The 25,669-nt window shown below is 37.2% G+C and overlaps 2 protein-coding genes across 2 annotated transcripts; both read right to left on the bottom strand.

The window, feature by feature from the left end:
* Positions 1 to 1,145: 1,145 nt before the first annotated feature.
* On the bottom strand, positions 1,146 to 2,870 carry LOC107802826 (F-box/kelch-repeat protein At3g23880-like). The gene has a single exon (XM_016626405.2). The coding sequence runs from the start codon at positions 2,728 to 2,730 to the stop codon at positions 1,612 to 1,614; it is 1,119 nt and encodes a 372-aa protein (XP_016481891.1). The 5' UTR covers positions 2,731 to 2,870; the 3' UTR covers positions 1,146 to 1,611.
* Positions 2,871 to 19,757: 16,887 nt separating this feature from the next.
* On the bottom strand, positions 19,758 to 25,066 carry LOC107802824 (expansin-B3). The gene is made up of 4 exons (XM_016626402.2): positions 24,710 to 25,066; positions 23,103 to 23,403; positions 22,122 to 22,251; positions 19,758 to 20,448 (listed from the first exon to the last, which is right to left on the bottom strand). The coding sequence occupies exons 1-4, from the start codon at positions 24,888 to 24,890 to the stop codon at positions 20,251 to 20,253; spliced, it is 810 nt and encodes a 269-aa protein (XP_016481888.1). The 5' UTR covers positions 24,891 to 25,066; the 3' UTR covers positions 19,758 to 20,250.
* Positions 25,067 to 25,669: the final 603 nt, after the last annotated feature.

Genomic DNA, 25,669 nt, shown 5'->3' with positions numbered 1-25,669 from the left:
TGGAGGACATTGTAACATATATTGAGAAGCAATACATTCTCTAAGTTCTTACTCTTTGATTTTTTGGTGTCAAATAAAGTGCATTCTATTCAAGGGTGGCCTGCTTTCCCGAGCCGAAATCATCCAACTCACGTGGTTTACGGTTAATCTATCGTTATTTATTTCAATTACAATCTAATCTATTATTTTGTATCAAGTTAATCCATATGTCCTTAAAACCACTAACAAATTCAATTGTTATCCGATTTTGAGGGTAAACAGTATGGGTGGGCATTCGGTATTTCGGTTCGGTATTAGGAATTTCGTTTAGGTATTTGGTTTATCAATTGTGTATATCAAATACCATACCAAATTAATTCGGTACGGTTCGGTCTTTCTTATTTTGGTTCGGTACAGTTTCAGTTTAAACCAAATCGTCACTGTCTTTCCCACTCCATTAACTAATGTAATCCATATTGTTTGAGATTTCACAAGGCAATTCATTAATGGTATGGAACGCAACTGCCTTTTGTGTAAGCTGAGAAGTCTCTGATATGAATGAATGACCCATTGATTTCACCTTTGCACTAGTAACTGTATTTACTTGTTGTAGTTGAGCTTCTCTTGAGTTCTTACCATAAATATTTTGCTGGAAGATATACTTTTTCCACAATGGTTATGCAAACCGCAAAGGGCCCCTTTAATGGGGTTAATATTTGGTCTTAAGGCACACTTTGCTAAGGGTAAGGGATTAGGGAATTAGGGGTTTTGAACTTTTGCGGTGTGGGCTTAAGGTTATTGGGCTAAAAAATAAAAATAAAGTGGGGCTTGTACTAAACTATTTCGGTATTTTGGTATACCGAAATACTGAAATATCAAAAATCCAATACCGTATGCCATACCGAATTACCAAAATACCGAAATTTCTGTACCGAAATAAACCGAAATACCGAAAAAACCGAAACCGAAATACCAAATTAATTCGGTTCGGTTCGGTTCGGAATTCGGTTTTTCGAATTTTATGCCCGCCCCCCTAGTACACAGCACTTGAATAGAGAGAGAGCTTTACACTACCTTAGAGCAGCAGTCAATTGAGATATTTAGACGAAATTGGTCTCAGTATGGGAAGTGCTTAACTAACTCATATACAAGGAGGAAAAGAGAGAAACACTAACAAGGCCAATAGTTATTTAATAAAGTTCAGGAGAAACACTATCTGATTTTGACATATACTCAACTGAATTACTCAAGGAACTTTCATAAAGTTCAGGAGAAGATGGTCAGTACACGGTCTATTGATGCATTAAAGCAACTATTTTTACCCAAAGCATATCTATATGGCACTGAACATTAGTGCATTCAAGGATTTTGTATCCACATGGTGCACGATACGAATTGTGTGGGAAAATAGAACTTCAATTGAGCATTATAACAGTAGCACTTCTCAGTCAATGTTGCTGAAGGGCCATGCACCTTACATGATAAGGAAGAATGCAAAGAAAATACAATGACAAGACACAATGTTATCAATAACTATGAGAACAGGAGCAGGAGCAGGCACCAGGCAATCGGAAAGATCTTTTACCATCTCTTAAACTCATTTGCCTTCACCGTTAACCTATCATCACGTCACTAAATATGAGGTGAAGCAAGAGTCTCTAAGTAGGTTATCACCTGAACTTGACGAAAATCACCTGACATGAAATCGTCTAGTCGTTTGAATGACGCATTCCTTGAATTGTACCGTGTTAGCTCTGCACCAAACTGCAGCAAAACTTCATCACCATTCTCTGTCACAAACAACGGTGAGACATAATCCCTACGATCAAGGGGTAATGAGATGGTAACCAATTTAGTCCAAGATTTCTCGACACCATACTCCTTCATCACCCATATATCAGCCCTTTTTGGTTCATAGTTGCAACAAGCAACTAAATACCCTCTTGAAACACCTAAGGTCCAATAAATACCTTCATCTTCATAACTCGGCAAAGCTATTTTCCCATATTTCATTTCAGCCAAATCCAAAGTAACAATCGCCCAAGAATCACTCGAACAATAACTATAACATGCTTCCCAATGAAGAGCCCCATTAACAAACACACCCAACTTTCCATTTATATTACCACTATTGAAACCCTCAATAATTGACCAAGATTTAGCCTTTAAGCTATAAACCTTAACCATGTTCTCATATCTTCCCTCAGTTTTAGGAAAACTAAAGATTTTCACAACCTTATAATCTTCATTAGATACATCATAACCAAATCCATATCTAACATAACAACCACCACTATTATCTTTCAGCATCGAATCAGGAAATACATTAAAATTTCCAGTACATGGGTTGAATAGCATTAGTGTAAATTTATCACTAGTTAAACAAATTAACCCATTGCAAGAACCCAAAATCTTAGCAGAGAGAGATAAATATTTAGCAGGATTACCATGTTTAACCACATTAAAAAATGAATCTTTTCCAAACCCTATGTTGTAAATATTGCAGATTCTGCCCAACTTAGAAACTGAGGCTACTACAGCAAGTCTATAATCAGACATTTTGGGGTTGTTTAAGGAAAAATTGACATGGGTTTTGTTGAATAGAGGAGATGAGAGTAAAGAAAGCCATGATTTTGAAACAGACCTGAATTTCGAGAGGGATTTGACAGGTAATCTCAATAGAATTTCAAAGATGATTTCTCGTGGAAGGTTTGATAATTCTTGGGCCAAAACTGTTGATGTTTCCTCCATTTTCTATGATTTAATTGCTTACTATATTTTCTTGATGTAACTATGGAGTGTGGAGTTGAGTTATATAGTGGACTTTGTCACTAGAGCTTTCAAATTTGGCGTGCCGTCAAAATATTAGTACTTCAATTATAAGCACCTCCGTTTTCAAACTTGGAGATCCGGACGCCGGAGTGGTCAATCTATATATATATATATATATATATATATATATATATATATATATATATATATATATATATATATGTATAACCATGGGAATAATAGAGCTGATGTGACAAGTTTGGTAGATGAGAATTGCTATGCTATTTATCTTTTTCCAGATTTTCTTTTTGCTTTTTCCCTTTATTTTTTCCCATTTATGCTTTTAAAATCCTCCACTTTCTAAAAGAGAGGAACCGTTTCAGTAATTAATAAATTAATGTTAAGTAGTGGGAAGTTACAACAATGGCAATTAAAGTACAATCAATCTTTCGCTACTTTTTCTCTTCACAATCAATCTTTCACCATTTTCCTCTTCATATAACTAGTGATAAATTTACTGTTACTTCCGTGAAAAGATTAACAAAGACTGTAGTTTCTTTATTAAATTTATAGAAAAGGAGTGGTGGACATTTCAAAATGGCATGATATTTTTAAAACGAGAGAAAGAAGATGATTTTAGAATCTTACATAAAATTAGGAAGAGAAATAGGGGGATTCATCTATTGATTAAATGGTATTGATGGGAGGAGAAGAAAAGAAAAGAAAAGAAATGTAAGGTAACAAAATTTTGTACAAAGAAAGAAAGGAAAAGGAAATAAGGAGGAAAAAAAAGAATAAAAAGAAAATAAGGAAAGAGAAAAAACGAAAGAGGAGGAGCAAGAAGGGTAAGGTAATTGATTCCGTCTTTTTTATGGCTTTTGTCTTCTAATTTTATGTTTCCTTTGAAGTATATGAAAAATTATAATCCTAAATTATCTTGCAAATCTTATGTTCATACGTAGTAGTCCTAAAAGAGGTGACTTGGCACCCGTCTCCCAATCACATTCACCAATTCTATTTGGTGATACATGACGGGGATGAGTTATACTCACACGTTCTTTTTAATTGCAAGACCTTATTCTGCCAACTAGGAACTATCACGATCCGAAATCTCACCTGTCATGATTACGTCAATCTCAATACTAGGCAAGCCAACAATATCAATAACTCACAATTTCTTTTAAATACGGAAAACATAATATTTAAGTTTAAGAGAAAATCCAACAAATACTGGATATAAATACACTCTCAAAATCTGGTGTTACTGAGTACATAAGTATCTATACATCACAAGTCTGAAAAATACGGTCTATAATAGTCTGAGACCAAATACAGTAAACAAGAAGATAGGGAAGGAGAGACAAGGTCTGTGAAAACACGGTAGCTACCTCGGAATCTCCGAAAAATCTACTGTGCGAAGGAATCAACACCCACTGTGTCCGGGATCACCTGGATCTGCACACGAAGTGCATGGTGTAGTATGAGTACAACCAACTCAGTAAGTAACAATATAAAAAAGAACTGAAAGTAGTGACGAGCTTCACAGTTAAGTCCAAATACGGTAATTTTCAACATAAAAAGGGTAGGCATGTTCTTAATTTCAACATTTAAAATTTTACAGTAATTTCATATCAACTTCGACTGAAACAAAAGATAATGTCTTTCAAAAATTTCCAAAACAGTGATACATGACAGCTGAAATGCAACAATAATGAAATCAATGCATCCTCTCAGAGTAACAGTCACTTAGTCCTCTCATTCACTCCAACCTCATAGCCACTCTTTCCTCACAGTCACTCATTCCTCTCAATCACTCAGCACTCGCACTCAGTAGGAACCTGCGTTCAGTGAGGGTATGTACAGACTCCGGAGGGGCTCCTTCAGCCCAATCGCTATAACAACCTAATCATGGCATAAATCAATGAAACATGTTGTGGCGTGCAGCCCGATCTCATAAATATCCTCATAATTAGGCCCTCGGCCTCACTCAATCATCAACCTCTCCAGTTTTTCGGGCTCTTAGAAATCATGATAAGCAGCCCAACAACAATGATATGATGCATCAATAATGAATAAGAGAGACTAAGATGTAATATGCGAGTAAAAATCGCGATTGAGTATGAAACAATAATTTAGCAATTAATTTAACATGTACATGACCTTTGTGGGTCCCTACAGTGTCAACACATGGTTTAAACATGATTTATAGTTCGATTTCTCTAATACGTAGAAAATGTATGGATTTCAACAGATTATTCAACTACACAATTTTATGAAATTTATCAAGTCACAATTTCTACGGTGCACGCCCACACGCTCATCACCTAGCATGTGCGTCACCTCAAAACCAATCATATAATACATAATCCGGGGTTTCATACCCTCAGGAGCAAATTTAGAACTGTTACTTACCTCAAACCGTGAAATTCATTATTCTGCGATGCCTTTGCCTCGCGAATCGGCCTCTAAATACCTCGAATCTCGCCACAAATAATTCGACTCAGTCAATACAAATTATAGGAATTAATTTCATATGAAAATACTAATTATCCAACAAAAATCAGAAATTGCACCCAAAAATCGTTCGTGGGGTCCATATCTCGGAACCTGACAAAAGTTACAAAATCAGAAAGCCCATTCAACAACGAGTCCAACCATATAAATTTTACCAAATTCCGACATCAACTCGACCCTCAAATCTTCAAATTAAACCAAGAGCATTTTCTAAATTTTCCAACTTAATTCACCGATTAAATGTCAAAAACAACAATGGATTCGGGTAATTTGATCAATACCGAGTTAAGAACACTTACCCCGTTATTTTTCTCGAAAATCTCCCGAAAATCGCCTCTTCCCGAGCTCCAATTCGTCAAAAACAGATCTTAAACATTTTGCCCAGGCCTTTCTATTTCGCGAACGCGACAGGTCCCTCGTATTTGCGAAGCACATTTTTGTGCTGCCCGGATTTCCTCCTTCGTGAACACGAGCCTGGTCTCGCGAACGCGAAGACCAATTTTCCCCAGGCCGGCTTTCCCTTTCACGAACGTGAGGCCTCGACCGCCTTACCCCTCGGCCCTTCGCGAACGCGAAGTTTTTCCCTTCGACCCTTCGCGAACGCGTGCCTCCGGTCGCCAACACGAAGCACAAAACGGGCCAGTCTAATTTTTCTCTTCGCGAACGCGAGACTCCCCTCGCGAACGCGATGAAGGAAACCAGATAGAGGCATCAGAAATTTCTAGCAGCTGATTAAGTCAAAATTTCGATTCGTGAACCATCCGAAACTCACACGAGGCCCTCAACCAAATACACCAACAAGTCCTAAAATATCATACGAACTTAGTCGAAATCTCAAATCATATTAAATAATGCTAAAATTATAAATCACACCCCAATTCAAGCTTAACAAAAACTAACGAATTCCAACTTCTACATTCGATGCCGAAACCTATCAATTCAATTCCGATTGACCTCAAATTTTGCACACAAGTCATAAATGACATAACGGAGTTATGAAAAATTTTCAAATTGGATTCCGACTCTGATATCAAAAAGTCAACTCCCTGGTCAAACTCCCAAACTTAAATTTCTATTTTAGTCATTTCAAGCCTAATTTAACTACGGACTTCCAAATAATTTTCCGGACACGCTTCTTAGTCCAAAATCATCATACGAAACTATTGGAATCATCAAAACTCTATTCCGGGGTCGTTTACACATAAGTCGATGTCCGATCACTATTTTAACTTAAGCTTTAAACCTTGGAACTAAGTGTTCCCATTCATTCCAAAACCTCACCGGACCCGAACCAATCACCCCAGCGAGTCACATAACAACTGTAAAGCATAAATTGAGCAGTAAATGAGGAAACAGAGTTGTAATACTCAAAACGACCGGCCGGGTCGTTACAGAAACGCAAACATTGACCATGTCTATCGCGAGACAAATGGTGTAGCAGACTCCCTGCAAAGTATGGCATGCTCTTAGCTCCTTCTGAAGGCCAACATACATCTTATGTCTCCCCCGAACTTTAGTATCTGCTCTCAATATGGACGTACCATTCAGACTCTATTATAGCTCGAATGGTTCTCCTTTGCACTAATAATATACTTTAGCTTTTAATATCTCTTCATTAGAAAAAAGAAAATATTTTTTGTGACATTTCGATTTCATGGTGGAATTCTACTTGCTTCGTTTGAATTATTTTCCTTATTTTCTCAATATGAATTGTATAATTGTTATCCTTCTTCTTTTTTGCATTCTTTTACAACATTAACGTTGTATATTTTCGAGCACAAAAGAATGATATTTAGGTAACGTATAAGATATTATCAGCGAGCTACAATCCAAAATTTTCATGTACTCATGTGAGATTGGATATGCTGAGACTAGACAATATCAGTAGCGAACTTTTTTGGACTACTTCTTGTAATTATATATATTTGAGTTTAATTTATTGGTATTTGACAATATATTTTGTAAAGTGAATGTGTAAGGAAGTAAAAAAAGAAAAAACAATGAAGAAGAAGATGAAAAGGTAAAAGACGAAAAAGGGTATAGTTTCACCTATATATATATTATTAAAATAAGGATCAATTATCTCCGAATGATAATAAACCCCAATCACAATTATATAAAATTATATGATAATGCTAAAATCAATTAAAACTTATATCTAATTTAGATTTGATGACTTATATGTATTTCTAATATTTAGACATTAGCAAAAGATTATTTGGATCATTTATGACAGCGCGAAGCGCGGACAAATTTACTAGTTATTACTATATTATGAGAAAAAAAATTCAATTTATATAAACATATTTGACCGTTGATTTACAAATAAGACTTTTGAACTTGTGATATAAAATAAGATACATATATTTTATATGATTATAAACTATTACATAAAGATAAATTATATTCAAATATAGAAAAAGATTATTTTTTGCGCACGGACTAAAAAGAAAAAGTTCACATAAATTAAAATGAAGAGATTATAAGCTGAGGTGTTTGTTAGATTTGATTTGATATTTATTTAAAAAGAAATCAAACTAATTAGTAGTATATGATTTTCTCGGTTCAAATATTTTTTGGGGAAGGGGTGTGAGGAGAGTAACATAAAAAATTATTATATTAAAAAATATTTTCTACTCTCTAACTAACTACTTGAAAATATTTTTCGAAAAATAATTTTCATTCACCAACCAAACAAGAGAAAATAAGTGATAAAACAATTCATTTTCTAGGAAAATATTTTTCTTCGTATCAAACACAACTTATATGTCTAAATTTACAATCAAAATTAAAATATCTGACTCTCGAAATCCGAATTATATCACATAAATTGAGACAGATGAAGTAGCTTTTTAGAGAAATTTTTCTCTGTGATACATGATAATTATTCACTTTTCATTAATAAAACAACAAATCTTAAATTCTCCATTTATTTTTACAATAGCCAATAAAATGATCTCTCAAAATAAAAATAAAAAAGAAAATTAGAAAATTGAAACTTTTGAAACCTTTTATAAGAAAGTGATCAAACACATTGGAAAAGTAAGGATCGCGGATATGCTTAGCCAAATATTTTTAAACACTAGTTTTAGGGTACGCTGTAACGATCCGGTCAGTCGTTTTGAGTATTACAATCTCGTTCTCCCATTTACTGCTCAATTTTTGCTTTACAATTGTTATATGACTTGCCGGGGTAATTGGTTCGGGTCTGCTGAGGTCTTGGAATGAATTGGAATACTTAGTTCCAAAGTTTAAAACTTAAGTTGAAAAGGTTGGCTGGATGTCGACCTATGTGTAAACGACTCCGGAATAAAGTTTTGATGATTCCAATAGCTTCGTATGGTGATTTTGGATTTCGGAGCGTGTCCGGAAAATTATTTGAAAACCCGTAGCAAAATTAGGCTTGAAATGGCGAAATTAGAAATTTAAGTTTGGAAGTTTGATCGGGGAGTTGACTTTTTAATATCGGGGTTGGGATCCAGTTTTGAAAATTCTCATAGGTCCGTTATGTCATTTATGACTTGTGTGCAAAACTTGAGGTCAATCGGACTTGATTTGATAGGTTTCGGCATCGAATGCAGAAGTTGGAAGTTCTTAGTTTCATTAAGCTTGAATTGGGGTATGATTCATGATTTTAGTATTGTTTGATGTGATTTGAGACTTTGATTAAGTTTGTATGATGTTTTAGGACTTGTTGGTATTTTTGGTTAAGGTCCCAGGTGCCTCGGGTGAGTTTAGGATGGTTAACAGATCAAATTTAGACTTAGAACAATTGAAACTTCATGCTGCCTACTGATGCAATCGCACCTGCGAAAATTGGCTCGCATGTGCGAGCTCGCAAAAGCGAGCCTGGAATCGCAGAAACGTGTGGTCCGCATAAACGGACGAAATGTCGCAGAAGAGCGACCGCAGAAGCGACCACATGGTCGCAGATGCGGCCTGGTCTAGGAGTGCAATGAAACGCAAAAGCGAGTCCGCAGAAGCGAGAATGGCGCAGAAGCGGGAGGAAAAAGCGCAGAAGCGGTTAAAAGTTCTGCAGAAGCTGAACATCTGGACAGTGTACAAAAACAGAGAGTTCCGATATTTTTGTCATTTTAGACATTTTCAACACGGTTTTGGGCGATTTTTCATAGAGAATTCACGGAAAAACTTGAGGTAAGTCACTTGTGATCATTGTTAGTCAATAATATTGGATTATCATTTGAGTATTTCGACTATATTACGTATTTTTAAGATGAAATTAGAGAATTTGGGCTTAGGGATTTCAAAATAAGAAATTAAGATTTGGAGGTCGAGTTGATGTTGGAATTTGATAAAATTGGTATGGTTGGACTCGTGGTTGAATGGGCATTCATATTTTGTAACTTTTGTCGGGTTCCAAGACGTGGACCCCACGGGCGAGTTTTGACTATAATTTTCGGATTTTGTTAGAAAATTAGTGTTTTCGTATGGAATTAATTCCAAAAATTTGTATTTACTGAATCGAATAAATTATGACTAGATACGAGGCTTTAGGAGACTAATTCGCGAGGCAAAGGCATAGCGGAGTAAAGAATCACACAGTTTGAGGTAAGTAACACTTCTAAACTTGGTTCTGAGGGTATGAATCCCCGAATTTGGTGTTATATAAATTGTTTGGAGGTGACGCACACGATAGGTGACGAGCGCGTGGACGTGCACCATAGAAATTGTGACTTGAATAAATCCTGTGAAGTTGTAAAATTAAAGAATCATGTTATTACTAGAATATTCTCCACGTATTACAAAATTGAGCTGAGACTCGTATTAAAGATCATGATTTGGCTACGTGCCGATAATTTTAGGACCCACAGGGTCGTGTTGCTGTTGAATTTAATTATTTTAAAATGTATATTTCATACTCAGTCATGTTCATCCATTGTGAGGATATTTATGGGATCGGGGTTGCCCGCCTGCAGCAGGCCATATTGGCTATATATTATTAATATGTGGAACGGAGCTGCCCGCCTACAGCAGGCCTTATAAGCTTTATCATTATATGGATCGGGGTTGCTCGCCTGCAACAGGTCATATCGGCTTTATATCACTCTTGGGCTGAAGGAGCCCCTCCGCAGTCTGCACCCCCCATAGTGAGTGTAGATGATTTATATTCCGGATGGACTTCCCAGGGCATGGACTTGCCTTATTTATATATGTTCGGGATGAATTTCCCAGGGCATGAACTTGCCTTACTGATTTATAATTGTGATGAATTTTTCCTGGACATGGATCTTGTCCTAGTCATTTATATTTGGGGATAAATCTACCCCTGGCTGGATTGGCCATATACAGTACTGAGTTTAACTATTGAACTTGAAAGCATGCCTACATTTCTGTACTGTTATTTCTATACTGGACTGTACCTGCTGAGCTCGCCACTACTTTCAGTCCAGAGGTTAGTCTTGTTACTTATTAAGTTGGTTGTACTCATACTACACTATGCACCTCGTGTGCAGATTCAGGTTCTTCCGGATACGACGACTGTTAGATCTCAGAGGTTATCAGTTGGAGATTACCAAGGTAGATGTTTGACGTCTGCTGACCTTGACTCTTTTTTCAGTTATTGTACTGTTCTATATTTTCAGACTTTGTATTCATTTAGATGCTCATGTACTCAGTGACACCGGGTTTTGGGAGTATTTTGTATATGAAATTGTTAGGTTTTCTATGGAATTCAAATATTATATTTTCAAACCTAAGAGATTATTGTGATTTATTGAGGTTATCGGCTTGCCTGGTATTGAGACAGGCGCCATCACGACAGGTTAGGATTTTGGGTCGTGACAAGTTGGTATCAGAGCCTAGGTTACATAGGTCTCATGAGTCATGAGCAAGTTTAGTAGAGTCTTGCGGATCGGTACAGAGACGTCTATACTTATCTTCGAGAAACTGCCGAACCCTTGGGAAAAATTTCACTTTCTTATATTCTATTCTCTCACAGATGGTGAGGACACGTACTACCAGATCGGACGGTCAGCCACCAGTGCCACCAGTTAGGGCCGCGAGAGGTCGGGGTCGTGGTAGAGGCCGGGGCCGAGGTAGAGGTCGATGTGTAGCTCGTACAGAGTTGGAGCAGCACCATTAGTTGTTCCAGCTCAGGAGCAGATTATAGACATAGCTGAGCCGACAGGACCAGCTCGGGTACCAGCTGTGCCCATTGTGATTCCAGGCCTTCCGGAGGCTTTGGCCCATATATTGGCAGTTTGCATTAGCCTTGCTCATGTAGTTTCGGCTCAGGCCGCACCTGCCGCTTCTCAGGCCGGGGGAGGTACTCATACCCCTGTTGCCCGTACTCCAGATCAGGTAGTGCAGGGACTTCAGATACCGGGGACACTACCAGCCCTGCCAGTTACAGCTGCTCAGGCCCAAGTGATCCCCGTTATGGCCGATGATGAGCAGATGAGACTTGAGAGATTTGGGAGGCTACAACCTCCAGCGGTGATGAGTCGGAGGATGCTTAGGATTTTCTGGATAAATGCCAGCGGATGCTTCAGACAAAGGGTATTATAGAGATCAGTGGGTCTCGTTCACTACTTTTCAGTTTTTTGGGGCTACCTTCAGATGGTGGGAGACTTATGAAAGGAGCAGACCAGTTGGTGCAGCACCACTTTCATGGCATGAGTTCTCCGTATTATTTCTGGAGAAGTTTGTGCCACAGACCCGCAGAGAGGAACTGCGCAGGCAGTTCGAGTATTTACATCATGAGGACATGTCCGTGACTCAGTATAAGATGCGGTTTTCAGAGTTGGCCCATCATGCAGTTTGGTTGGTTCCGAATGAGAGAGAGAGGATCAGGAGGTTCATTAATAGTCTCAACCAGCAATTCCATTTTGTTATGACTTTGGGAAATGTAGCAGGTGCTAGATTCGATGAGGTGGTTTACAGTGCTCGACGACTTGAGATGGTCCGTACTCAGGAGCGTGAGGAGAGGAAGGACAAGAGGTCTCGTCGTCCGGGTAATTCCAGCAGTGTTCCTTTTGGGGGATAACCCTATCACAGGAGGGGTCGTCCTTATAGGCCCGCTCAGATGGCCCGTTCAGCTCATCGTGGCGTATCAGCCAGCCATGGTCTATACAGTGCTCGATAGAGTCAGTCTTCTCTTAGTGCACTTCCATCTCAGAGTTTATCTCGTGCACTATCAGTTCAGGGTTCATCTGTACCAGGTTCTTCTGGTTCTCGAGGTCCGCCTCAAAACTCGCCACCAATTTTCGAGAGGGATTGCTATGAGTGTGGAGAGTTGGGTCATGTGAGGAAATATTGTCCCCGCCTTTCGCGAGGTCCAGTTCAGTAGAGGAGTCATGCTACGACTTCTGCACCAGTTGCTCCACCACCTGCCCAGCCAGCTCGGGGTGGGGCTCAGTCAGCTAGGGGTCCACCAAGAGGGGAGGCCGATCAGGTGGCGGTCAGGACCGATTCTATGCTTTCCCTACCAGGCCAGATGTCGTTGCTTCAGGTGCAGTGATCACATGTATTGTCTCAGTGTACCACAGAGAAGCTTCTATATTATTTGACCCTCGTTCCACATATTTGTATGTTTCATCATATTTTACTTATTATCTGGATATTCTATGTGAGTCCTTACTTTCCCTTGTTCGTGTATCTACGCCGGTAGGTAATACTATTATTGTGGACAGTGTATATCGGTCGTGTGTGGTAACTATTGGGGACTAGAGACCAGAGTTGATCTCTTATTACTTAGTATGGTTGATGACGATGTAATCTTGGGTATGGACTAGTTGTCTCCATGTCATGCTATTCTGGACGGTCACGCAAAAATGGTGATGTTGGCGATACCGGGATTACTGAAGGTTGAGTGGAGAGGTTCTCCAGATTATGTTCCCAATAGAGTAATTTCTTACTTGAAGGCTCAACATATGGTTGGGAAGGGGTGTTTGTCATATTTGGCCTTTGTGAGAGATGTTGATGCAGACACTCTTACTATTAACTTTATACCAGTAGTGCGAGATTTTTCGGATATATTTCCTGCACACCTGCCGGGTATGCCACCCGATAGGGATATTAATTTTGGTTTTGACTTGGTGTCGGGCACTCAGCCCATTTCTATTACTCCGTATCGGATGGCACCAGCTAAATTGAGAGAATTAAAAGAGCAACTTTAGGAACTTCTTGATAAGGGGTTTATTAGGCCTAGTGTGTCACCTTGGGGTGCACCGGTTCTTTTTGTGAAAAAAACAAAGATGGTACTATGCGGATGTGCATCGACTACAGGCAGTTGAACAAAGTTACAATCAAGAATAAATATCCTTTGTCATGTATTGATGATTTATTTGACCAGCTTCAGGTAGTGAGGGTATTCTCCAGAATTTATTTGAGATTCGGGTATCATCAGTTGAAAATTCGGAATTTGGATATTCTAAAGACGGCAGTCGGGACTCGTTATGGCCACTATGAATTTTTCGTGATGTCTTTTGGGCTTACCAATGCCCCAACATCATTTATGTACTTGATGAATAGTGTATTTTAGCTGTATCTTGATTTGTTTGTTGTAGTATTTATTGACGATATCCTGGTGTACTCACGTAGCCAGTAGGATCATGCACAATATTTGAGTATTGTACTACAGATATTTATTGACGATATCCTGGTGTACTCACGTAGCCAGTAGGATCATGCACAACATTTGAGTATTGTACTACAGAGACTGAGGGAGGAAAAACTTTATGCCGAATTCTCCAAGTGTGAGTTCTGGCTTAGTTCGGTGGCATTCTTGGGACACATAGTGTCCAGTGAAGGGATTAAGGAGGATCCGAAGAAAATAGAGGCAATTCAGAGTTGGTATAGGCCATCTTCAGCTACTGAGATTCGGAGTTTTCTTGGCTTGGCTGGGTATTATCGTAGATTTATGGAGGGCTTCTTGTCTATTGTATCGCCCTTGACTAAATTGACCCAGAAATGTGCTCCATTCAGGTGGTCGGATGAGTGTGAAGAGAGCTTTCATAAGCTCAAGACTGCCTTGGCCACAGCTTCAGTTCTAGTTTTGCCTTCAGCTTCAGGCTCTTATATAGTATATTGTGATACTTCTCGGATTGGTATTGGGTGTGTCTTAATGCAGGAGGGTAGAATGATTGCTTATGCTTCACGCCAGTTGAAGCCACATGAAAAGAACTACCTTGTCCATGATTTAGAATTGGCAGCCATTGTTCATGCATTGAAGATTTGGAGGCAATATCTCTATGGTGTGTCTTGTAAGGTATTTACAGATCATCGGAGTCTTCAACACTTATTCAAACAGAAGGATCTCAATTTGAGGCAGCGGAGCTGATTGGAGCTGCTAAAGGACTATGATATCACTATTTGGTATCATTCCGGGAAGGCCAATGTGGTGGCCGATGCCTTGAGTAGAAAGGAGGTGAGTATGGGTAGCCTTGCAATCATTCCTATTGGTGAAAGGCATTTTGCAGATGACGTTCAGACCTTGGCTAATCAGTTCGTGAGGTTAGTTATATCGGAGCCCAGTCGGGTTCTAGCTTGTAAGGTTTCTCGGTCTTCCTTATATGACCGCATCAGAGAGCGCCAGTATGATGATCCCCATTTGCTTTTCCTTAAGGGCACAGTTTAGCATGGTGATGCCAGAGATGTTACCATTGGGGATGATGGGGTATTGAGGATGTAGGGTCGGATTTGTGTGCCAAATGTAGATGGGCTGCGTGAATTGATTCTTGAAAAAGCCCATAGTTCGCGGTATTCCATTCATCCGAGTACCGCAAAGATGTATCAGGACTTGAGACAATACTACTGGTGGAGAAAATGAAGAAAGATATACTGGGGTTTGTAGCTCGGTATTTAAATTGTTAGCAGGTGAAGTACGAGCATCAGAGACCGGGCGGATTGCTTCAGAGACTTGAAATTCCATAGTGGAAGTGTGAGTGTATTACCATGGACTTCATAGTTGGGATCCCACGTACTTTGAGAAAGTTTGATGTTATTTGGGTAATCGTGGATCGGTTGACTAAGTCTGTGCATTTTATTCCCGTTGGTACTACTTATTCTTCAGAGTGGTTGGCTGAAATTTATATACGCGAGATTATTCGCCTACACGATGTGCCAGTGTCTAACATTGCAGATCGGGACACGCAGTTTACATCAGCTGGTTGAAATTTATATACGCGAGATTATTTGCCTACACGGTGTGCCAGTGTCTAACATTGCAGATCGGGACATGCAGTTTTGGAGAGCAGTGCAACAAGAATTAGGTACACAGGTTCAGTTGAGTACCGCATTTTACCCTCAGACAGACGGACAGTCCGAGCGCATTCTTCAGATATTGGAAGATATGTTATGCGTTTGTGTTATAGATTTTGGTGGTTCTTGGGATCCGTTTCTGCTACTTGCAGAGTTTGCTTACAATAACAACTACCAATCGAGCATTTAGATGGCTCCGTACGAGGCTTTATATGGGAGACGATGTCAGTTTCCAGTGGGTTGGTTTGAGCCAGATGAGGCAAGACTATTGGGTACTGACTTGGTGCAGGATACTTTGGAGAAGGTTAAATTGATTCAGGATCGGTTTCGCACGGCACAGTTTAGACATAAGAGTTATGCTGACAGGAAGGTTCGCGATGTTGCTTATATGGTAGGAGAGAAGGTATTACTCCAAGTTTCTCCTATTAAGGGTGTTATGAGGTTTGGAAAGAAGGGCAAGTTGAGTCCTAGGTATATTAGACCTTTTGAGATACTTAAGAAGATTGGAGATGTGGCTTATGAACTTGCCTTGCCACCTAATTTATCGGGTGTTTATCCAGCGTTTCATGTATCTATGCTCCGAAAGTATGTCGGAGATCCGTCTCATGTTTTGGATTTTAGCATAGTGCAATTGGATGGTAATTCAACTTATGATGTGGAGACAGTAGCCATTTTAGACCGGCAGGTTTCAAAGTTGAGATCAAAGAATATAGCTTCAGTAAAAGTACAGCGCAGAGGCCAGCCAGTCGGAGAAGCTACTTGGGAGACTGAGCGGGAGATGCGGAGCAAATATCCACACCTATTTGAGGCTCTAGGTATGATTCTAAACCCGTTTGAGGATGAACGTTTGTTTAAGAGGGGGAGAATGTAACGACCCGGCCGGTTGGTTTGAGTATTACAACCCCGTTCTCCCATTTACTGCTCAATTTGTGCTTTACAGTTGTTATATGACTTGTCAGAGTAATTGGTTCGGATCCAGTGAGGTCTTGAAATGAATTGGAACACTTAGTTTCAAACTTTAAAACTTAAGTTGAAAAGGTTGGCTAGATGTCGAGCTATGTGTAAACGACCCCGAAATAAAGTTTTGATAATTCCAATAGCTCTGTATGGTGATTTTGGATTTAGGAACGTGTCCAGAAAATTATTTGGAAGCCTGTAGCTAAATTAGGCTTGAAATGGCAAAATTAGAAATTTAAGTTTGGAGTTGACTTTTTGATATCAGGGCCAGAATCTAGTTCTGAAAATTTTCATAGGTTTGTTATGTCATTTATGACTTGTGTGCAAAATTTGAGGTCAATCGGACTTGATTTGATAGGTTTCAGCATCAAATGTAGAAGCTAGAAGTTCTTAGTTTCATTAAGCTTGAATTGGGGTATGATTCGTGGTTTTAGCGTTGTTTGATGTGATTTGAGACTTCGACTAAGTTTGTATGATATTTTAGGACTTGTTGGTATATTTGGTTGAGATCCTGGGGTCCTCGGGTGAGTTTCAGATGGTTAACATATCAAATTTGGACTTAGAACAATTGAAACTTGCTGTTGCCTACTGATGCAATTGCACCTGCAGAAATTAACGAGCCTGGAATCGCAGAAGCGTGTGGTCCGCATAAGCGGACGAAATATCGCAGAAGCGCGACCGCAGAAGCGACCACATGGTCGCATATGCGGCCTAGTCTAGGAGTGCAATAGACCGCAGAAGCGAGAATGGCGCAGAAGCGAAAGGAAAAAGCGCAGAAGCGGTTAAAAGTTCCGCAGAAGCGGAACCTCTGGGCAGTGTACAAAAACAGAGGGTTTCGACATTTTTATCATTTTGGACATTTTCAACATGGTTTTCGGCAATTTTTCAGAGAGAATTCATAGGAAAACTTGAGGTAAGTCACTTGGGATCATTATTAGTCAATAATATTGGATTATCATTGAGTATTTCGACTAGATTACGTGTTTTTAAGGTGAAATTAGATGTTGGGCTTAGGGATTTCAAAATAAGAAATTAAGATTTGAAGGTCGAGTTGATGTCAGAATTTGGTAAAATTGATATTGTTGGACTCGTGGTTGAATGGACGTTCATATTTTGTAACTTTTGTCGGGTTCCAAGACGTGGGCCCCACGGACGATTTTTGAGTACAATTTCGGATTTTGTTGGAAAATTAGTATTTTCATATGGAATTAATTTCAATAATTTGTATTGACTGAATCGAATTAATTATGACTAGATACGAGGTTTTCGGAGACCAATTCGCGAGGCAAAAACATAGCGGAGTAAAGAATCATACGGTTTGAGATAAGTAATACTTCTAAACTTAATATGTCCGCTCTTTCTTTTTACTGCTTAGCCTGCTGCTCCGTGGGTTGGTATCTTACTGAACTTATTAGATTTAAGTTACAAATTCAGGACATATAATGATTAATGGCTGAAGTTTAATAATTTCTCACAAATATATTTATGTTTCGAATCAAAATACTCGATTCAATCAACCCCGTAGTTAATAAGACTAAGCAAGGTTGATAGAATGAAAATTTTGAAAGCAATAGTTGACCATCATATATATGAAGTAAAGGTATTCTCTTTTCTGCTTCAGCATTTTTTCTTTGTTGCTGTCAGACTTTTTCTTTTTTTTGAAATGTATCCTGCGATTCTCATGCTTTAGAGTTCGACATGGACTCGGGTAAAAGATTGGCACAAAATAGACCCCTTTTCCCTTATTTGGCATATTTAACCTAATATTAGGTTACCTTTTGGACTACATATGCGAATGTCAATTATTGACTAAATGGCTGTCAACTACTCTTTAGAGTTGTCTATCATTGTCAAATATCCATTAAAATGGCACCCCTTTGTTCTTTTGCCATCAAGCCCAATGATTCTCATTCCTCTTCTCTTTATGTCATGTCAGATCAATCTTTTAAGTTTTTAGAAATTTGACATAGAATAAGGAAAAAGAAAGATATTTCAAAAGGAGAAAAAGGCTTGGAGATACAAGTTTATTACAACAATTATCTGAAATTGACTACTGCGGTTTTTGTCTGATCTTATTCTCTCTCATGTAAGAATACCAACAACGTTCTATTTAAAGAACATCATTTTTCAAAAGGTTAAACCTTTTTAAAACGGAGATATCTTTTTTTTTTTTTTTAAGTTTATCGAATATCACTTTCTTTATTAAAGTTTCTACCAAGTTAAACTAGGATAATTTTTTTTTAAAATAAAGAGAGTATATTTTTGCTATTTCTTAATTTTGTGACAAATCAAACCAAGTAATCGGAGGGAGTACTCAACAAGGGAAATATCACATATATGCTGTCACGAGTGCGACTTTCCCTTTAATATGGGAGGATTTGAACACATGCCTATTCACATGGCCAGAACTACTCTTTGTCAGTTTGATCCAAAAAAAAAGGAGTAGCAGTCATTAGCAATTGGGACCGCATCCACATGTGGACATTATCATGCCTGTCCAGACTCAAACTAGTCGAACTACTTCTCAACTCTTGTGCATGTGAAATAGATTTTTGTTTCAAAGATATAGTCAAGCCCTTATAAGTACTGGCCACCCTTGGCATTGCCCCTTCAACGGTAGAGTGGTCTAGTTGTGAAATCAAGCGGTGATGCTTGTTATGGTAGGATGCGAATATCATATCTTATTGGGATACGATCATTCTCTAAATTCTGCGTGAACATGAATGTTTCGTGCACCGTACTGCTCTTTTATGTCACGTATCTGCTTTGGGACCCGAATGATTTGCATTCACACTAGAAAGTTACCTTTTTGACATAAAACGTTCGCTATCAGAGCCGACTTCATACTAACGATTCAAACTCGAGACATCTAATAATTAAGGATTATGGTGATGGAGGAGGACTCTCACCTCTCATCACCATAGCCCATACTTGACCTCCCTGGTTCTTCCTTAATTTTCCTTAATTACAAATCACAATGTCATAAGTTCGAATCAGTTTTTGTAATAATGTTTAGCTCGGAATCTACTCAGTTGGTCCAATTATTATTGTATATTAGTTTGAGATCATTTGTAGGAACCCATAAATTTCAAATCTCGATTCCGCTTACACTGGCAGTGTATAAATGTTTGACAATAGCAACTTAAAAAATAACTACGATAAATTAAAGTGGGTTACATGCTACGTAAAATAGATTCAATTACACTAGTAGTGTAAAATCTCCTTTTATTGTTAGTATATATAAGTTAAATTGAATTCAACAGAAACACAATGTCTAATATGAAACAGAACAAAACTACCCAAAGGACAGAAGGTTCCTACATCATTCATTACACTTCATTTTATGTTTTCATATAAGCAAAAACACATTAAATATGCATAATATTGGTCCTCCCTCAGTTAAAACCAGAGAAAGACCTCGCACTACTTACAACCCAAATTAAAAAAAAACATAAAAATCACTTTTACACCAAAAAAGAAAAGGAATAAAAGAACCCAAAGGGCTCACTCTCCTTTGGAGAGGGCTACTATTAACAACCCTTACAAGCAGCCTAAAAAATATTAAGAGAAAAAGAAAGTTACATCAACAATAAAAGACCACAATAAAAGGGTTTAAAAAAGGAATAAGCCTCGGATACTTATTATTATACTGATCCAAAGGCTAATTTTCCTTTTAAAAAATCCAATCGACAAAGAGAGCTACTTCAGCAGGTGTTATTTTTTATAGTTATGATGTTCGAATCAGCTTGGGCATATGTTATTGTCATGGGTTTTAGATTATTTTAATTAGTTCTTTTGAATATTGTGTTACTTAGAGAAATTAAGTCGAGAAGTATAAGTGGCTTTAGGAGACCATTTGCTTGGAATAACATCTCTTGCAGAGAGAGTTCTTCTTTTTGAGAGTGTTGTTAACTTCACTGAAAATGGTCCTTGTAATGGTCCACCAATAATGCACCAATTTGCTCCCCATAGGTGTGTCATCTTTAACCATTGATTGGACCTTGCCTGTAAAATCAAGAGACTTATTAGTTAAGGGAATTTTTTAACAAACAGTTGGTCGAATTTGATGTTTACTTTTTCTAACCAGTATATAACTATACATGATTATATACAATTATAAATATGATATGCATAAATTATATATCTGTCGGCTATTTATAACTTAAATGTTTGAGCGGTCGGCTATTTAGATTAATTCTTCATTAATTTATTAAATATACTTCAACACATACTCCCATCGAGCAAGTTTAATCTGTTACTTTCTTCAATCAAATTTTGTCCAAAATATTTGATACATTTGAAAATCAAGAATGCATTAAATTTTTCTTTGATTTCACCCTTACTATTCCACGAGGCATATAGTCATCACGTACTCATTTAAAAAAATGAGTAATTTACTCAATATACCGAATAATTATACTAGAGGATTGTTTTTTAGTAAGTGCACCAAATCTGCAAGTTTCGAATCGTGAAAGTAACTACTAATGTTTACATTAGGTTAAACTATCTGCATCACACTCTATGGGTGCGGTCCTTCCCCAAATCCTGCATGAATGCAAGATGTTTTGTGCATAGTATTGCTCACCAAATTTTCAGTTATTCTTCTCTCTAGTGCAAGAAAAGCCACTATCCTAAATGGAAAAATGAGGAAAGAAGCGATTTTGCACTATATGGTTGGTTGGAAAGGCTTAAGTCACTTTCCTATATGTTGCACTTGTGCACTAGTGTGGATTGTAGGGAAAAAAGAGAGAAAAGCATGTGGAGAAAGTGCTTTGAGAAACAAGCCAAGATGGCCAAACTTGGCATACCAAAAAGAAGATATTATATTCTATAAACAATGCTGTGGTGTATAGCAGAGATAGTGTGTCAAAGTTGGCCAAATGAATCTTTCATATGACCACTTGAAAAAGATTACAATTGTGGCACAACACGTGGTTATAATAGTTTTTTAAGACATCCGAATTACTCGGATTTGTCTACATCGAAATGTGTTTGATTTCTTGTAAATTGTAATGAGTCTTCTAAGGCAGTGTATATAGAGAACAGCCGGTCATTTTTATAATCATAAAAGTGCAGAGAGGAGACCTTGTGTGAACTTTCTTTTACACTGATTGAATATACAAGTTAATTTTTACATCATTATTGTAATTAGGTTACTTAAAGTTATTATAGATTACAAACAAATGCTTATTAAATAAAGCTACTATTCCTCCGGTCCATTATAGGTGACCTTTTGGCCTTTTGCATACCCCTTAAGAAAATACTAACTCCTAGAAGAAAAATGTATTTTGACTAAATTACTGTTAATTAAAATTTGCATATTATTAATCTGACACATTGGTATATGTAAATAAGGGCGAATTTGAAAAAATATTCCTTATGTAAAAAAGATACTTATTTTCGACCAAATGTCAAAAGTTCACTTATTGTGGACCACAGAGAGTAACAGTTACCTTAAGTTGCATGATTGTGTAATTTAAACTCTTTTAAGACGTTGTTTTTGAGTTTCGACTAAGGCATAATTAGGAAGAAGAGTCTTGGTGCAATGATAAAATTATCTCTGTGTGACCTATAAATTACAAGTTCGAGCTGGAAGCAACCATTAATGCTTGTATTAGGGCCCTTCCCGAACCTTATGCAAACACGGAATATTAGAAAAATAAAGTCAACACACGTACCTCTCTAATATGCATGGATCCAATATCGCCATCTCCATCCTCAAACTCTACCAAAAGAGAGAGCCAATAAGCTGTTGATCCTGCATTGACATGAAAGGCAATGTTCTTTCCAGGATAAACGCACGGAGTCCTACACCCACAAATTCATACTTACCGGTTACCAACCAACATATAACGGACTGTTTCAAATATATATAACTATGTCGTTCTTTTTAAAACGGCCTAATAAAAAAATGAGTTAGTATCCAATAAAATGAAATAGAATAAATATTGAGTTTAAACTTGTAGTACCTACTTTTTTAATGCCCCCCAAAAGGGAAGGTAGTTACAGCAATCACAAAAGAGTGAAATAAATTTGGTCAAACAAAAAAAGTGGGTCAGTAGTCAGACTCTATTATATGCAAACCGATCGAGGAAGAAACCAGTGAAGCTTTTGACCATAAAAGGACTAAAAAATCATGGAGGCGTGCAACAGAAAAACAGAATTATGAAGTTCATTTATACATGTATATATTACTCCATTCTATTTATATATTATTCTATTTATTTCATTTTATACCACACACTTTCAATCTTTATTATTTTAAAAAATAACATAATCATGATATATTTTAGAGCAACAGTTTAAAATACTTCCGAATATTTTAAAAGTAATTTTTTTCTTAAATTTTATATTCATTAAATACCGTCATTAAAACAAAAAGAGTAGTAATAAAAAGTGTTTGAAAATAGAAAAAAGAGTGAAATAGTATAACCCTATCACAGTCACTGAACTCAATGGTGTCCTTGTCACCTAAAATAGTACTCCTAGCTATAACAGTAAACTATTTTCTCAAAACTTTTAAACTAAAATTGTACGGTGTACCTTGTTCATTAATTAATTAATTAATCAACCACTAAGCACAAACTGACAAAACTAAAATATAACAGATTGTTATTATACTCAAGAAAAACTCAATTCACTGCTCTTATGAAACTTACCGACGGTAAATGATGGAGATTTTACCACGGTTGCGCAGATTGCCGCTATTTCCTTTAACAGCCATGCGACCAAAGGCCGAGCCACTAAGGTCGAAATGAACTCGGCCTTTGGTCAATGCTGGAGATTCATCTGTAATAATAACTGTCGCGGCTCTTTTACTGCAAATGGATTTGTCCAAGCATTTTACCTTGTAACACGCACCACAACCTTCGCCATTTTTGAATAAAATCGAACTCACGGCCCCTACTCTTGCCCTGAATGGCTTCACGTCCACCATAGACCCGTACCCACATGCCCCACCTACACCAAAATTCCATCACTTACTAGTAAATAATTAGTTAGGATCTTGAACCATCTCACTATAACAACTAGGTATTAAGTTGTCTCAATTTCAAACTAATTGGGTCGATATTTAAATCTTCGATATCTATCTTAGCTAGCGTTTGGCCATAGAGTCCCAAATTTGTTTTAAAAAATCTTATTTGGATGAAGTTTGGTTTGAAGATGAAAATATGTTTGGACAAGATTTTTCAAAACATATTTCACTTTTTAGTTGAAAAAATATGAAACATGACTTATACCCCACAAGTTCTAAAAACTATCACAAATACCCAATAGTACCATTATCCCAAACCATAGTCCTGAACATAAATAAGTTTGGTATAAAATTATCATTTTTATAATGAACTATATAAATCATTAATTACAATGAAATCCCATTAGAGAATTACGGCTCCTAATTAAAAAGAAAAAGTTAATTGATATGAGTATTCAGAAAGCCATTTAGCCTACAAATCAGAAGCAAAAGTAAGATGCACAAAGGATTAAGCTGATAAGGGAGCATATTCATCAAATATTTAGTTGGTCGTAATAAATGTGGGCTCTTTTACAAACTATAAAAGTTTAGGGTAATATTTAAAAATTTTTAAAAATGTAGTGGTCATGTTTTGGCCCAAAATCACCAATTGATTTGGGATTTGAGATTTTGCCAAATCTCAAATGTGAACAAAATCTATGGCCAAACATGTGTTTGCCAAATAAATCCCAAATTTATTTTGGCAAAACTCATGGCCAAACGGGTCCTTATTCAGTTGTTGGCCCGTTTCTATAGTTGTAATGCATGTCTAGGTAATAAATGAATTCAGAATCTAAACTTGATTTCACCATTTTATAAGTTCTTGTCGGTGAACTACATTGCACTCTTGAGTTCAAAATTAATTACTCCACTATTTATTAAAAGTTTAGTAAATTTTACACATATATAATTTATACATTTCCTCTACGTCTGTAAAAGCATGTCATAATGTAATTATTAATACTTACTCTGTTCCACTTTATGTGAACCTATTTCCTTTTTAATCCGTTCCAAAAAGAATGACCCTTCTAAATTTGATAACAATTTAACTTAAACTTATAATTGTACCTTTAATGAGAAGCTTATATAATCACACAAATATTCTAGCCCTTTTTTGACTTGTTTAGGACCATAAATTTTTTAAAAAAAGTATTTATTTTTTTTTTAAATTTCGTGCGTAGCGAAATATGTTCACATAAATTAAAACTAAACAGAAGTGAATGCGAACATGATTAGGACTAGAAAATTTACCGGTACTACCATCACCGTTGGGACTGCCGTACCAAGTGGCTGAGGCAGTGTGCCAATGTGGGTCTTTAACACGTTGTAGACTGCCGGCAGAAGCAATGTCGACGGCGAAAAAAACCACAACCACAACCACGACACAACCAAAACGGGCGAAATGACATCTTGGGCAATTACTAGATTCCATAATGTAAATTAAGGACAAAGCTAGAATTTGTAACTTACTAGTTCAGGCTTCTAGCTTGAACTCTCTATTGCCTATAATCCTCAGTTTCTCGGCCTGCGGAGACACCGAGAGAAAGGAAGAAGGGAAGAGGGTGTACTATGTTTACCGACAATATTTTCTTAGACTTAGTCCTAATTTTATAAGGTAAGAAATTAAAGAATAAAGGGTTAATGGGACTTTTTAAGTCCATGTGACCCTATTGATATTAATTTATTCACGATAGTGCCACTACTTTATAGAGGGGGCCAGCGACAGTTAAGGCGTTAAAACAGTAAAATAGTAGTCGTTCTTTCCGTTTAGCATTATTAAATTATATTATATAGTACTAACTGTCAGTGCTTAGGGGCATACTGGTCATTCGAAACGAATGGAGTATTCTACCGTTATTCGTGTTCTTCTTTTTCAAATACCGTTATTCTTGTTCGTTTTAGTTTTTACTTCGTCTAATATTTGTTTTGAAGCCCAACTAATTCAAATTCATGTCCAAAAGTTCGTCTTTGGAGATAAAGAGCACTCTACCGAAGAGTATTTCATCCAAAAAAAAATATTATTTTGTGCGTCATACAACTGACACTAGTTATATGTGTTGAGGTTTTATTTTTTAAGATGAAATAGTCTTAAAATAAGGGTGAATGGGAAATGGAGGGAAAATGAAATTTTTGAGTAAAATTTTAAGTTTTCCCCTCTTGACAATGAGACATTGTCCCATATTGGAAGAGGAAAAGATTTTTGGTGGGTAT

The sequence above is a fragment of the Nicotiana tabacum genome, chromosome 23 (genome assembly GCF_000715075.1).
Source record: "Nicotiana tabacum cultivar K326 chromosome 23, ASM71507v2, whole genome shotgun sequence".
Lineage (NCBI taxonomy): Eukaryota > Viridiplantae > Streptophyta > Magnoliopsida > Solanales > Solanaceae > Nicotiana > Nicotiana tabacum.
Note: the sequence above shows the minus strand (reverse complement) of the source record. Positions and strands in the feature narration are given on the sequence as shown.

Coding starts and splice junctions, on each gene's coding strand:
- LOC107802826 (XM_016626405.2), bottom strand. CDS start 2,730: ATGGAGGAAACATCAACAGTTTTGGCCCAAGAATTATCAAACCTTCCA.
- LOC107802824 (XM_016626402.2), bottom strand. CDS start 24,890: ATGGAATCTAGTAATTGCCCAAGATGTCATTTCGCCCGTTTTGGTTGT. Junction 23,404..24,709: donor CAACGGTGATGGTAGTACCG/GTAAATTTTCTA, acceptor ATTTTGGTGTAG/GTGGGGCATGTGGGTACGGG. Junction 22,252..23,102: donor ATCTCCATCATTTACCGTCG/GTAAGTTTCATA, acceptor TTGTGGGTGTAG/GACTCCGTGCGTTTATCCTG.